The sequence below is a fragment of the Amia ocellicauda genome, chromosome 3 (genome assembly GCF_036373705.1).
Source record: "Amia ocellicauda isolate fAmiCal2 chromosome 3, fAmiCal2.hap1, whole genome shotgun sequence".
In the NCBI taxonomy this organism is placed as follows: domain Eukaryota; kingdom Metazoa; phylum Chordata; class Actinopteri; order Amiiformes; family Amiidae; genus Amia; species Amia ocellicauda.
This window is the reverse complement of record NC_089852.1, coordinates 27,178,281-27,192,758: the sequence shown is the minus strand read 5'-3', so window position 1 is coordinate 27,192,758 and position 14,478 is coordinate 27,178,281. Positions and strand designations below refer to the sequence as shown.

The following is a 14,478-nucleotide window of genomic DNA, read 5'->3' as shown; positions in this document are numbered from 1 at the left end:
ACAAGCCCGTAAATATCAGGACTCTCTGTGAAGGAGGCTGTTTGTGTCACTGCGAGCAGGTGAACCGAAAAGGTGTTGAGGACCAGTCAGCGTGACGGCCAGATGCACTGTGAAAGGTCAAATGACTACCCTGTGGAAACGTTTCAAGTCGGTGAACTGCCCACATGTGTGCTTCAACGTGCGTTTTGATCTCCTGTGTGGCTGTTGCTGTGTATTGCTTTCTGTATGCACCTTTGAAGGAATCACCGACGTGCACATGCATATATCTGCGTGCCGCACCACTGCCACTGAGCCAGCAGGAGGCACCAGGCCTGTATTGTCTCGGTAAGGGCCCTCTCTAGGACCTCTACCCGGGGATTCTGTCTCGGATAATGGTCACATGGCAGCAGCATTGTCAATTTCCCTTCCTTAAGAGCTCGGCAGGGGCACGGCCTGCTCTGCTGTCTTTGTTACTCCTAGTTTTTGGTGGGGATTGCCAGCCAGAACATAATAATCCACCTGCCTTTATCTCTAGTTATTCCTTGGGGTACTAAACCAACAAGGAAATGCATAAAAACAGAGGTGAGATATCTAAGAGATGATTCTTTCAGACTTTTGAAGTGGACAGATAAGCAACTCTGAAACAGGAGGCTCGTGTTTGGGAGTTGGGGGGGGGGGTTGTTTGCTTTTGAAGTTGCCAGGAAGTAGGATCAGCGAATCGGCTGCCAGAGAGACGAAGGGCAAGGCCCCGGCTGAACAGGAAGTGGAAGTGTTCTCGAGCTGTCTGAGGAGATGCCGGTTAACTAATCTGTGAAATTTGTTGTTTTGATGCGTGACATTAGTCCCCTGAGACGCAGCTCAGAAAGGCATTCAATCACTGCTTTTAATCTTCAGATTGTGCTGTGTTTGTGCGGCCATTCCTAATATGTGTCGGGGTGTAATCAAAGCATGGTGTTTAACATCAGTTAAACAACAACAGTCTAATGTCAGATATATACATGTGTGATGGAGAAACAAGGCTCTTACTGAAGCTAGGCTTTATAAGACTTCAGTATGATGAGTCTGTGGTGGTGAGAGGTAGAACAAGACCCCTGAGAGAGAGTCTGGTTTGTGTTTTGCTGATATGCCCAATCAAAGTGGTAAAAGCTAGTCCTTCATAGTGTGGAAGGTTATTTGTCTTGTTTTATTTTCCGAAATAAATGTGGATGTTTTTGTTGTGAAAAATGTCAGTTGTCTGAATCCCTGAAAGGCTACACCATCAAAGCAAAATCCCACAACATGCACGACATGTGCGACTGCTAAGACATCAGGCTATTCTTGGAGAGCATCAAGGGATTTCAATTTTTAACTTTGTTTCCAAGAAAATGAACAATCCAGATCACTTTTCATAAAACCCTCCTCAGCGACTTTGACCGTGGACTCAAATTTGCATGTTAAATAGTGGGCTTTTGTGACATGAAGACTTTATTTTATCTTTCTAATCAGTTTGTTTTTTCCTCCCCTCGGTTTTCACTTCAGTTTAAGTAATGACATGCCAGAAAATATTTCTACTATTCAGATTAGTGTCTGTAAAAAAACAAGAAAAAAAAGAGAACAGAAAATATTCTGCAGAGGTATTGACACTGTGATAGCAGCAGTTTGTGACACAATACTACATTAATTAATGCATCAGTACTTAACAGTGTGGGTAAATGGTGTTTTCGGTTTGTCATTACTAATATAGGCTAATCACCTCTTTTCAGCCGTAGAGTAAGGTCTGATGCCATCTCAATTGGTATTGAGTGGGTACTTTAGGATGGCTATAAAAAAATAACTGAGCACTTTTTTCCCAGTAGGTGATTTCAGGAATATGAATTAAGTAGCATTATCTTGTAGCTTCAAATGCTCACAATATATGTTTAAACATATTTATCAAAAGCAGATATTTCCCGAGGTTGTAATAGCAAGTGCAAGATGCGATGAGTACCTGTATTACGAACGAGAGACAGTACAGAATGAAAAGCCATATGCGATTGTTTGTTGTTGTCGTTCTGACTTCACTTTTCACGTGCAACAGCAAGATAAGTAGCATTGTTTGCTGAAAGGATCAAGGGCCCTGGAATGCAGAAAGTGAATGTATTTTCACATCTTACAAAATCCATTATCTCTCTCTACAGAGGCCAATTGGGTTGGCCCGCAGTGCTACGATATATAATGGACCTCTGTCAGTTCATCTGTCTCGCCCTCTTTACTTTTAATTTAGCAAATAGTCAGCGGTGGTTCTGCCCAAAGAGAGACCACCGCATTAAATCAGGGAACTGGCTTTGACGCCTTGTGAGTCGGACAGGGACAGGATAATTAAATTAAATTACATTTAAAATGCACTGCTTAACAATACAAGTGGCTGTTTTATAACCCATCACTTATTCACACTCTCTCTCTCTCTCTCTCACACACATGCACACACACACACTTACTGTCCCTCCGTCTCCAGAGACCTATTGATCTGATTGCAGCTGCATCAATGTTTCTCTCTCCAGCTGAGAGTGCAGTGAGTAAGAGGCGCACAGGCTGGGTTTAGATGTGCTAGTGCAGGACGTTATTAGTAGGTATGAGGGAAGCCTTTTCTTTTTTTTTTTTATAGCCATTCTTGATGGTGTGTGTGTGGGGAGCAGGTCCCATGATGCTGCCCCTGTGACACTTATGGTATACCTTCTCCCATTGGACTTCCTCTCCCTGGATAACAATCACATGGTACATCTCCCTTCTGCTGTTTTTTTTTTTTTTTTTTTTTTCTCCATAAGTGAAATATAATTGTTTTGTGTACTGGTCACAGCAGCGAGTGGTAGTTACACACCTTCATAACACCGTTCTGTCATTGCTCCTGTCAATGCTCGGCTGGTTCTCCTCCATGACCTCTCCCTGCTCACTTCTCTCTGTCCTCCAGGTGTTCACCACTTACTCCAACGAGGACTACGACCGGCGCAATGATGACGTGGATCCCATGGCTGCCTCAGCAGAGTACGAGTTGGAGAAGAGGGTGGAGAGACTGGACTTGTTCCCTGTGGAGCTGGAGAAAGGTGAGCGGTCGATTTCATGGTGTAAATTGTTAGAAATCACAGTGGTGGTTTAAAAAAAAAAAAAAAAAATCACCAGTCAATCGATAGGGATTTTCATGGTTGTCGAAAATAAACAAATCAAGTTGACCTTTAACCTTCAAGGTGGAATGGTCTTGGCGGCTAATTATTTTGTTGTCCCATACCTCCTTCACACACACAGATGGAGATGGCCTTGGAATCAGTATTATTGGGATGGGGGCAGGAGCGGACATGGGACTAGAGAAACTGGGCATCTTTGTGAAGACCGTCACCGAGGGAGGGGCAGCACACAGGGATGGCAGGTACGGGACCTTTTCTGTTATTTATTGGGGTTAAAATCTTATATGGGGGGAAAAAAGCCATTTTGCCATTCTTTTCTTTTTCTTTTTCTTTCTTTCCTCCTATTTTCTCATTACTTTCCCTCAGGTCTTTCTCTTAGATTTCTCCTCTACAGGAAGGACTTGAAAATCTTTTTTATTATTATTATTTATTTATTACAATGTGTGTGGATGCTCATATTTTCATAAACCTGCCCAGGCAGTTCCAAAGCTACACCTCCATCATAACCTTGTACCCGAGCCTGCAGCTCGTGAGGCTCAATCAGCTACACAGTATGGAGACCTGTCCCCACCTCTGTGACGCCAGTGTAAAGCGCTGACCCGGCCGAGAGCTATTCTTATCCCCAATGTGTAACCGGATGCGTTATCCTTATGAATTATGCAGCGATACACGGGGATACACGCTGGAGGTGTGGAGGTTTGTGTTGTCAGAGGCGAGGGCTGAGTTTGTGACAGGGTGTGTGCACTGTGCGAGGCAGTGGAGAGCTGCTGCTGTCTCCATGCCGGCTCTGCGAGAGCAAGAGAGTCGGGCTGCGTTACACTAGTGGGCCGGGTTCAACAAGGCAGCCATTTTTGTGGGCCTGCATAGGAAAGAGAATGTGGATACTGAAGCTTAGAGCTAGCCCAGATCAAAACTTGGACTCAACGTACAAACCTGTACCCTTTGACCTGCCCTCTGCCTACTTGATTTATAAGTAGTAGAAAGTGGCTTCTGACCAGAAATGAAACCTCAGGGTACAGGTTTAAACATGGCAATTTGTGGAAAGGTAAAAGTTCTTGACCTAGTCTAGCCCCCTAGTTATTCACATATTAAAGATCTTTTCCAAATCTCTAATTTGATGTTAATATACTAGGCTCTATCTTCCTCAGTACGAGAGAGAGTTTTACCTTTTTCTTATTCATGGGAATGACTGTATGTGCTGTGTACATCTCCACAATTGAGAGTCATGCCTCTGTCCTGAGGTGTTTCAATACTGCTCTGTATACTTTAGCACTAATTAAGGAGCTTTACTGAACCTGTGAGCTGATAATATCCCATTGTGTATAATGCAGCCACAGCCAACGGAAATAAGTAAAAGCCATAATACTGAGCTGCTAAACTGTTAGCCTTCAAGTTAGTCAACATCATGAATGAATGACACACCCTGTGAATCAGCCCAATTTTTTCTTCTTTCTAATTTTGTTTTCTCCTTCTTCCACTTCTTCCTTTCTTTCTTTTTGGTCCCTTGGGATTCAGTCCAGTATTTCCTCGATTGCCTACAAATGACCAATTCTCACCTGTTGCCCTTTGCAAACACCCTTTACAATAAACCAAAGCATTACAGTTTCCTAATTCTGCTGATTCACACTGTGCATCTCCCCCAGGATCCAGGTGAATGACCTCATCGTGGAAGTGGACGGGACCAGCCTGGTCGGGGTCACCCAGAGTTTCGCAGCCTCAGTGCTGAGGAACACCAAAGGCAAAGTCAGGTATGCACATACACGCCCACTCTACACTGGCTTGTTCCTTAGACCAAGTCTCTGTCCTCCCCTGAGACAACACTAGGAACCTGTAGGAACAAAAACGGGATGAATAAGGGCACTGTGAGAGAATCAACCCACTGGTTGATGCAGCAATAAAACCTCTTCACCTTGTGGAAGATATCCCAGATCCTGAGCTCTTTGCTTCTCTTCGCGCTCCCATCTCCGCACCCAGCTTCTGTCATCGTCCGCGTTTCTTTCATTATTCATTACTCAAGCCTCGCCTCTTCTCAGGGCTATTTGTTTAATTGTTGCTTTTATTTGACTGTCTCCCTGGTTTGCTGTGGCGCCCCAGGGCTCTGACACCTGCAGAAAAGAGGCAGTGCCTTAATAATAGATGATGGCTGGTGCAGAAGGAACCGTGCCTGTAAATAAAAATGCTTGGCTCCAATAGATCGCAGAAGTGCACAGGGTCACCAGTGTCCTGAAATATTAATTTGTTGTGTCGTGCTGATAGGCCGAGCTCCAATCCAGTCATAGCGGGGTTATGAGCTGGAGTGATGGGTGCGTTCATTTTGGCAGTACTGGCTCTCCAGGAGTCGAGGTAGCAGGTAAAATGAGGAAATTAACAACAGGGCTCTCTTACCAGCGGCGCAGTTGGTGTACCATCGCAGAGGAATGGAAATAATGGGCTTTCATCACCCCTCCCCCCAAATTAATGCATACCCATGTGGACTGGTGTGGTGTGGAGGCCTGGGTCGGCTCAGTTGCAGGAGCAGTAAGCCCTTCCTCCGCTCTCGGCTCAATCAACACTGCAACGGGGAAGGGTGGTGATTAACCGAATCTGTGATGGATGCCAGATTTAGAGTCGAGCGCTGTTTGTCGCTGTGTTCCCGACAACCGGCACAAGAAATGCCACACTCCCCGGTTTTCTTGCATGTAATTATCAGCCCTCGCCTGTGCACGGCTTTGTTACACAAGCACCGCGCTATTTCTGGAGCGTGCCCAGCCGTTCTCTCACACCGAGGGTGAGTCAGCCAGCCCTCTCTGTCTGGCAGTGCGGAGACGCCACCCCCCCACACCCTCCCATGTGCCACCCCAAGAGATGCCCACGAGAGGGACCCCACGAGTCCCTCCTCACCCCTCACCCTGAGTGAGTCAAACACAGTGAAGAAATCTACTCCCCTACAGTCTCCTGCGGTTTCATTCACAGTCAGTGCCAGGGAATACCAGTGATTTTGTATTGTCTTTTTTTTAATACCTTTTTCAAATCCAAACCCTTTTCCTTGTGCGGGACCCGTGACTGTTGCGTGGTGTGGTTTGCCGGTGATAATGAGCAGCTGTATCGGATCATTACCAAAACACCGTTTTGGGCTGTAGAGTGCCCTGTAATGCGTCTTCGCCGGGCTCTGTACTTCAAACACAAGAGTCCGTGCCCTAAAATGATAAAGTGTGAGGGATAGTTAAGGACAAACTGGTTTCAGCAGCTAGCATTCTCCATACAGTGCACTTGGTGAGCCCCTGAGTGTTTGGCAGGCTTCCTAAAAGAAATGCCCAGTTGTAAATTGTCAGCTAAAGTTTTTGGGAAAAGAAAATTCCATCTTGATAGCCAACATTCCTCTATTTCCAATGGCCCATTTCTTTCCTTCTCCGTGTGACACTGTAACAATGAACAAGGTAACTAAAAATGGCTTGTGTTTTGTGGGAATGTGTGCACGATGACTCGGCAGCATTTGTCACATGCTCCACATATATGAGACTGAAAGCTGACCAGAAACCCAGATCACAGGGCCCCCGTGACGTCCGTCAGTAAAAGGGAATGCGGAACCGATCGCAGCTGTAAAACGCTACTGTCTCTTTAAGCCAGGATAGGGAAGATCGCGAGGGGAAGCGGTGCTAAAGTTAGTCGAGGAGAAGGTAAAGTGAGGGAGGTGAAGAATGAATAAATAAAGTCCCCAAATCAGGACACGCAGGAAAAGACTTTGCCAATCGATCACCTGCTCTGTGTCCGTGGTGCTTCTAGTCACGTGAGTAACCCTTTGAAGTTCTGTGGGGAGAAGATTAGACTTCACTGTCCTTCTTCCTTCCTGGTAACGGCCTCACATTAATATGTGATCAGGTTGACTGTATGTACAATCCCCAGCCTATATTTCCCGATTAATTAATTTGACTACAGTCATTCTGAGGCTGATCAGTTTAAAAAACAAAAACAAAAAAAAACTACGGTTTTGCAATGAGATCCCTGTATTTGCCCTGTCTTACAAACAATTTAGTTCTGTTGTTGCCCCCAGATTGCACTATAGTATTTGACTGCAGAGTCTACTAAAATTCAAAATTCAATTTTGAATTTTAAAATGAATCAATTAATAAATAAATGCTAGTTTTTTAAATGCAGGCTGAAAGGAGTCCTGCTCTGCTATACCTCCTGTGTGATGCCTGTATCTTGAGAATCAGGCATGAACGACGGTTAGGAGATTCCAGTTGCGTTTGCTCGAAAAAAGGTGGTTGAGTTGACCTCGGGTTTCTCCCCACCTCTCGAACTTCTCCAGCCTCGTAAAGGTCCGTCTCTGTTTTGGCTGGGATTGTTGGTAATCTGTGTGTCGCATAATGGGGTCAGATCGAGATATGCAACACAGTCTCAGGCGCCCGAGCTGCACAGACCAACCAAGCAAACACACAAAACATCTTCGCCAAAATGCAGGGGCCCTGGAATTTGTACAGTCCTCACACTTCTGGAGGACAGGGTCACTGTAACAGACTATAACACACCAGTCCTCACTGCACTCTGGCCTTCTAATCTTCACTTTGTGATTAAAAACAAAAACAAAAAAACTGTTTGCTTGGTGACCCTGAGTTAGAGTTAGGTTGACCCATTCCCTCCCCATGCCCCCCACCTCCCACGATGCCCTGTTGCGTTGTGGCTTGAGCTGGCCACTCCCCTTTTGTCTGATTGGCTGTGTGGGGTGTTTGCAGATTCCTGATTGGCCGGGAGAAGCCGGGCGAGCAGAGTGAAGTGGCGCAGCTCATCCAGCAGACCCTGGAGCAGGAGCGTTGGCAGAGGGAGATGATGGAACAGCGCTATGCTCAGTACGTGGAGGACGAGGATGAGGTGAGCTCTACGACAATGTGACCCTCACCCCCCATGCTGATCTCCTCCTCCCCCTACAGTACTACACCTGGTCTGCCATCTCTTAACTCTCAGACCCCCACACAAATCTTCACCCAGGACCCAGGGCTTGTCTTTGGCCACCATCAGCAGTGTGAGGGGCCAAACCGAGAGGCAACGCTATATCTTAAACTTAACAAAAAACATATTTAAAGGAGGTTATATGAAACGCATCAAACATCTGCTTCCTGCACCTTTTAAAATATAAATAAGCATGACAATCGGGGTTTTCAATCTTGCTTTCCCCCCCTCTTGAAAATCACCAAGATTGTCTTCAGCTTTTTGTTCCAGGTCATCCACTCTGATTCAAACGCACTCCCTCTCCAGATCTCCACCCATTGGTGACAGAATAAGCAGCTTTCAGGCCTTTGAGGAAAGGATCTGGAAAGCTTTGCTGACCACCCCTGTGTTGTGCGACAGGGTCTTGTCTGTCCAGATGAACTCACTCTTCATTCCTTATTCTTTTCTTTTGTGCTCTTGTAAAAGTGCTCTTCACTCTCCACACTCTCCACTCTGTTGTCTGCTTTCTCTTGGGATTAATATCAGCACGCACCTGCTTTGTGCTTTCAAACCCGTTGAAAATGTCCAGGATAAATGTGAATTGTCTGAGTTACGGTCATTCTGCTTATACCCTATTGGCATTACCCCTTCGCCCAAACCACTGCCCCCTCCTCCTGTCCCTTCGCAATCAGGACCTAGAGCTGTTCTCCTATCCGTCTGACCCGGGGCTTCCACCATCCACCCTGCTCAACTTCAACCACAACAACAACAACAGCAACCACAGTGGGGCACTGGTTTGTCAGGTCGGAGGACAGAGGAGAGCTTCCTGTCCATGTTCCACAAAGTGCAGAGGGAGTCACTCAAAGCTTGCTTGGGGGTGCGGGGTAATCACAGTGTGTGCACAACTACTATTTAATTTGACAAGAGCTTTGTGTGTCTCTAAACATCTGGATACGTGTCTGAGTGATTTGGTGGGGGGGCATCTTCAAACCAACGCTAACCTGCGCTTTTAGAAGGGACACAGTTTTCACAGTTATTTTGAGCAGGCACGTACTGCCTGGTAAAAGGATATTGTCAAACAACAGGTTGCACTTTGTGGAACATGTTTAAGCTGTGTGTGTGTGTGCATGTGTGTCTGGAGTGGGTTTTTACTGAACTCTCTTGAACTTTGGGGTGGCAGGGATGGTCTTGTACTGGTTTCCAGTAGGGTTCACTTGGTTGGGTGGTTGGGAGCCATTCCTGGCTTTACAAAGTAAACATCTGATCCTAGAGACATCTGTCCATTCACCTCCAATTCCGTGACAGAGTTTCATCTTTTTTCAAGTCTCTGTGTCTGCTGTTTGCCCTGTAGAGCTCTTGGAACAGCAGGACAATGTGGTCAGTCTGGACAGAGGAAACAGAGGGACAGGCAGGGTCCCCAGGCATAGGAGACCGCTCCTAGGCCGGTTGGGAGCCGTCCATTCTTGCGCTGTTTCCTTGTTGTGCCGTGGGAGAAGGCACCTAATTTCAAATGGAAAAAAATCCAAATTATTTGCAAATCACTTTTTGAGGGGAGAAAAAATCAAAATAGGTATGCTTCAAGAAAATCTGTATAACTTGCGGTTAGCTACTGGGGGTGCCCATTTCGTCTTGTCTTAAAATGGGAAGCCAGGAATGACTCACAGGGCAGAGCTGGGAAAACCTTGTTTGCAAACCTGCTCTCCAGGCCTTGCTGGGGCTTGCCTTCTGCAGCCTGCTGTTGTGGTTTGCCCTGCAGGGGGGTGTGGGTAAGCATGCCAGTGACTGGGAGCAGCCCCTGCTGATGTGTTTTGGTTGGGTACATAGATGCAGCTACACACAAACAGACATTTTTTAAATTGCTATTATTATTTATCATTATTAGTGGTATTCATATTAATATTCATTATTGTTATTATGGACTTAGTTGTGTTTCCCATTTATGATTAGATTCAGTGTTGTTCAAATACAAAATGGTGGTAGAGAAGCAGAGCCCCCCCCCTTCCTTTTTATTTTTTGAACGTTTCGTTTTTGTCGGTATGGAGTTTTTTTTTTTAAAATTTTTCCCCCCATTTCTTAGATAAAAAGCGCCCTCTAGTGACTACTGATGGGGATTGCTGCAGGATCTGTGCCAGTGTGAAATTCAGGCCTCAGCCCAGGAGCCGTTTTTTGCATTCACAAATGAACACCTGCTAGTTCAGCTAGTGCGTTTACGTGCGGAGTAAGCGTGATGGGATTTGTTTACTCGTTCAACTTAAATGCACAAATGCCACAGCAGGTTTGAGTAAAAGCATTATTAGTGCACAGGATGCCACACCGGATATGCAAGCTTGCGCACTATTCCAGTGACGGCCTCTTTGCTGCTGAAGTGGCCTGTAGTCTTATTTCAATCTGATTTTGATTTCTGCATCAAATTGATCATCTGGGAAAAAAACCTTATTTCCTTTCACATCTCTTAAAGTGGGCTAAATGCTATTGATCATGACAAGTCCTGCCTGAGCTCGCAAGGGAGCAGTCGTCTGCGGTAATTGTTCCTGCACTTAACCGCTGGCCAGAGTGAGAGGGCCACTCCTCGCTCACGGCTCAACGATTACTCCTCTCACGACTGTCTGCGCATCGATTTCAGCTGGAGGCCCAAGAAACTGCAAAGCAAGGCTTTCTGCAGTGCTGTCGAGACCCTGTGCAGCGTGTGATCACGGGTCTGACAGGCGATCTGTTACACGGCAGGGGCCAAGAATCCAATGATGGTGTCAATTTTTGGTGCGGTTTCCCACAGTTCTCTTTTTCTTTCAGGATTCTGAGCTACGAGGATCTGCACGGGTTGAATAGGAGATCAGTCGTAGTTCAGACAAAGCCTATGTGTCGCGATTACCTTTCCTTTGCATGTTCTGTTTGTCAGTAACAAAGTAATGGATGCACTTAATGGATAAAGTGGTTCGCATTTAGTTGCTCAAAAGCTTTTTTTTTTTTCAGTACAGAGCTACAGTGAGCAAAACGCTCTAACTCGCATGTAATCCCAGTTACACATAAAAACGTCACGCGCAAATTAATAATAATCTCTTGAGTGGAAACCTCAGGAAAAACGCACAAAAGTTAAATTTTTAGGCTCCAGTTTCCAGGGTGGCTCCTGTGCATCACCCCACACCCTGACCCTCAGCCATTGTTGTAGTGACTAACCCTTAATCTGATCCTTCTTCTTGGCACTCAGTGGAGCTACACAAGATATTCCTCATCTTGTCTAATGGTATCCATCGGGAGGCTTCTTCTCAAATGGCAGCCGTTGTTTCAAGCTGATATTCCTGCCCTTGCTCAGAGATGCAGGCTATTCTCGCTCCCTTGTGTGGCAAAAGCCCTAGCTGGTTGCCATGCATCCGGATGTGGGCTGGTTTCAGGCCAGTTCCCTGTGCAGACCAGTTAGAACAACCACCTGAATACCCTCAGGCCCTTAAGAAGCAGATTGTCCTGCAACTGAATAGTAATAATATATGACTTACTCGATGGATCTCTAACCATCCAGCGTTCCCAGTCTTTAGAAATGTGGAATCTGGTGCTGGTGGCCTATAAAAACTAACCTGGAGTAGAGACTTGAGGAACAGGGTAGGAGAACACTCTGAAAGTCTTCAGTGGCAGCGTTGAAAAAGGTGTCTGCAATGTATACAGCATGTGGCTGGGTAGGACAAATTGCAGATCTGCGCCCCATGTGCAGTGTCAGGGCCTGCTCTTACATCAAGCCCCATGCTTGTGCCTCACAGACTGGCGAGTACGCCACGGACGAGGAGGAGGAGATGAGCCCCATGTTCCCCAACGCAGAGATGGCCATCGAGGTGTTCGACCTGGCCGAGAACGAGGACATGCTGTCCCCTGTCGAGATGGACCCGGAGAAGCTGGCTCACAAGTTCAAGGAGGTTGTATTACCAGTTTGTTCTTGTATGATTTCAGCATTTTTAGCCTTGTGAATTATTTTGTGTGTGTGTGGTGCGGGATATTTGTTGATGAGGGATCTGATGGTTAAGAGAGAGATTTCTGGAAACCTTCAGTGAAGTGAAGCAGCTCTTTAGTGTTCCTGTCCTTGCGCTTGTACAGGCCAACAGATCTCAGACGTGGCGTGACAAGTCGTGAAGTCATTCACACAATGACACAACCTTATAACAGATATTATATCTCCGATGGGTTCTTGGTCAGAAGTAAAGTAAATTTAAATGGGTCGGGAGTTCAGGTCGTTATGGGAGCACTCTCTTACTGTTGATTTCTTCCACAGCTCCAGATAAAGCATGCGGTCACAGAGGCTGAAATTCAGCAGCTGAAGAGGAAGGTAAGTGTGCAGATGCCAAACAATGTTTTTCAACATAAATTAAAAGAATGTCATTGAAACTGTTCGTTGGCATGGGCCGCACTTACTGCCGATTGCCACTTGGGGGAGCATTACATTAAAATCGTTTCATGGAGGTTTTCATTTTGTAGTGTCCGTATGTACGTGTGCAACCGTAGCAGTGTCAGTGTGTAGCTGCAAAACAGGATCAGTGTGCCAAGTCAGCACGTCGGATTGTTGAATTGTCGCCCGGTGTCCCCGCAGCTAACGCAGGCGGAGCAGGAGAAGCTGCGCTGGCGCATGGAGAAGGCACAGCTGGAGCAGAGCGTGCAGGAGAACAAGGAGCGCATGGAGAAGCTGGAGGGCTACTGGATGGAGGCGCAGAGTCTTTGCCAGGCCGTGGACGAGCACCTGAAGGAGACGCAGGCCCAGTACCAGACGCTGGAGCGCAAGTACAGCAAGGCCAAGCGCCTCATCAAGGAGTACCAGCAGAAGTAAGCACGCCCCTGCCAGTGGCCCTCTCTGTGTGCTCTTTGACCTCCTTTGCACTGGAGAGCTAGCACCATAGGAAAAACCAGTGCTCTGTATTTTGATGTTGTTAATAGCATCATGGGTTGGTAGAGGGATGAGGATTATATTTATAGGCTGTAGCAACTATTATAGATTTTAGATTTGTGTATTTATTTATTTATTTATTTATTTATTTATTTATTTTTAACCATTGTTCTTCTGAAAGGACACCCCAATGAGCCCAACACAGGCCCCTTACGAACAAAACATAAACGACAGGAGACATGTTGAAATGAGATGCAACTGATGCTTTTAAAAATAATAAATCAAGGATTATAAAATCCAGGTACATTGCTCAACCGTCTGCAGCAAACAAGACTGGGGGGGGGGGAGTATGATCCCCATAGCATGTTCTTTCATGTAACCCTGACCTTCGCCCTTTGCCCTCTCTAAGGGAGATCGAGTACCTGAAGAAGGAGACGGCCCAGCGCCGGGCCCTGGAGGAGTCTGAGGCTTCTCACAAGGAGGAGGCCGACCAGCTGCAGGACAAGGTAGTGCCGGACCCGCAGGTGAAGACTCAGAGGGGGGATGGGGGGGTGTGGGGGCAGGCTGGGGAAGTATGGCACCAATGTATCTGTCAATCACTTGGGCTCTGCAGCACAAATCTTCCCTGGCAGTTGACCATGCTGCTAGGGTACAAAGATTAGGATCTGTCATTTACTAATTTGATTTATTCATTCATTTGTGTTTTTCCTCTTCAGCTGTTGAGCATGTAGCTTATCAGAAAGCAGAACAAGTTCATGATTTTATACAAACTGTGCTTTAGGAATAATAATAAAGAAACTCCAGGGTGGAGATCCTTTTGTCATTTAACACTTAACGTGGTCTCCACTTACATGTTAAAAACGCAGATTCCTTGCTTAGTAGGGAAGTGTCTGGAACGCTTGTCTGAGGAGGGTGCTGACAGGTAAATGTTAATGATTGACGGGTACTATTTGTCAGCGTTTCATCAGCTTGTTCGAGGGGGAGGTGATGCATTGGAGGAATCGTCCAGTGCTTATGGTCCCCCTCATCTGAAAACCTCACACCCACAGGCATGAGTCAGTCCTGTGTCAGTACTTTTGAAAAATATATAATTACTGAGAACTCTTAGAAGATCCCGTGCTCTGTACTTGTAATGGCCGTGTGTTAAGAGAGGCTGTTGGTAAAATAAATCAGATATTTTTTTGTGTCACTAAAGGCCTAAGATACTAACGTCAACCAAGAAGGTCTAGACTCCCTGTAAACTCATTTGTGGGGGGAAAAAGAGGAAACAAATTCTGCAGTAGATCAAAGCCAGTGTCCTTTTTAATCTAAAGTTATTGTAACATTGTTTAACTTTTTTTATTTCTACACTTGTACAACTTTTAAGTGAGGCAGAGAACTGACACTGCACCTGTATTTCTGCATGTGTTTACATGCTGAACAATAGATAATGACAGTATAGGTTCGGTCATGACTTATTTAAGGTGGTTTCAAATCAAACAAAAATCAACATAGTGGCCCAATGTGTGAATAAAACACTGAAGTTGCAGTCTGGCCAGACTACCTTAAATGAAGTCATGATGCTGCTGCCTGTACTGCCATGACATTTAACCAGCC

At 45.9% G+C, this 14,478-nt stretch overlaps 1 protein-coding gene across 4 annotated transcripts in view; it reads left to right on the top strand.

The window, feature by feature from the left end:
* Positions 1-14,478, top strand: part of ppp1r9ba (protein phosphatase 1, regulatory subunit 9Ba) — a 49,579-nt gene that overhangs the window by 30,156 nt on the left and 4,945 nt on the right. For 3 of the 4 annotated variants that reach the window (XM_066698747.1, XM_066698748.1, XM_066698749.1), the window contains exons 3-10: positions 2,906-3,038; positions 3,238-3,358; positions 4,760-4,864; positions 7,829-7,964; positions 11,771-11,923; positions 12,277-12,330; positions 12,592-12,821; positions 13,292-13,406. In XM_066698747.1, coding sequence (XP_066554844.1) covers positions 2,906-3,038; positions 3,238-3,358; positions 4,760-4,864; positions 7,829-7,964; positions 11,771-11,923; positions 12,277-12,330; positions 12,592-12,821; positions 13,292-13,406 — 1,047 coding nt within the window. The remainder of the gene's footprint in view (positions 1-2,905; positions 3,039-3,237; positions 3,359-4,759; positions 4,865-7,828; positions 7,965-11,770; positions 11,924-12,276; positions 12,331-12,591; positions 12,822-13,291; positions 13,407-14,478) is intronic. The other variant, XM_066698750.1, reaches the window with a different exon arrangement.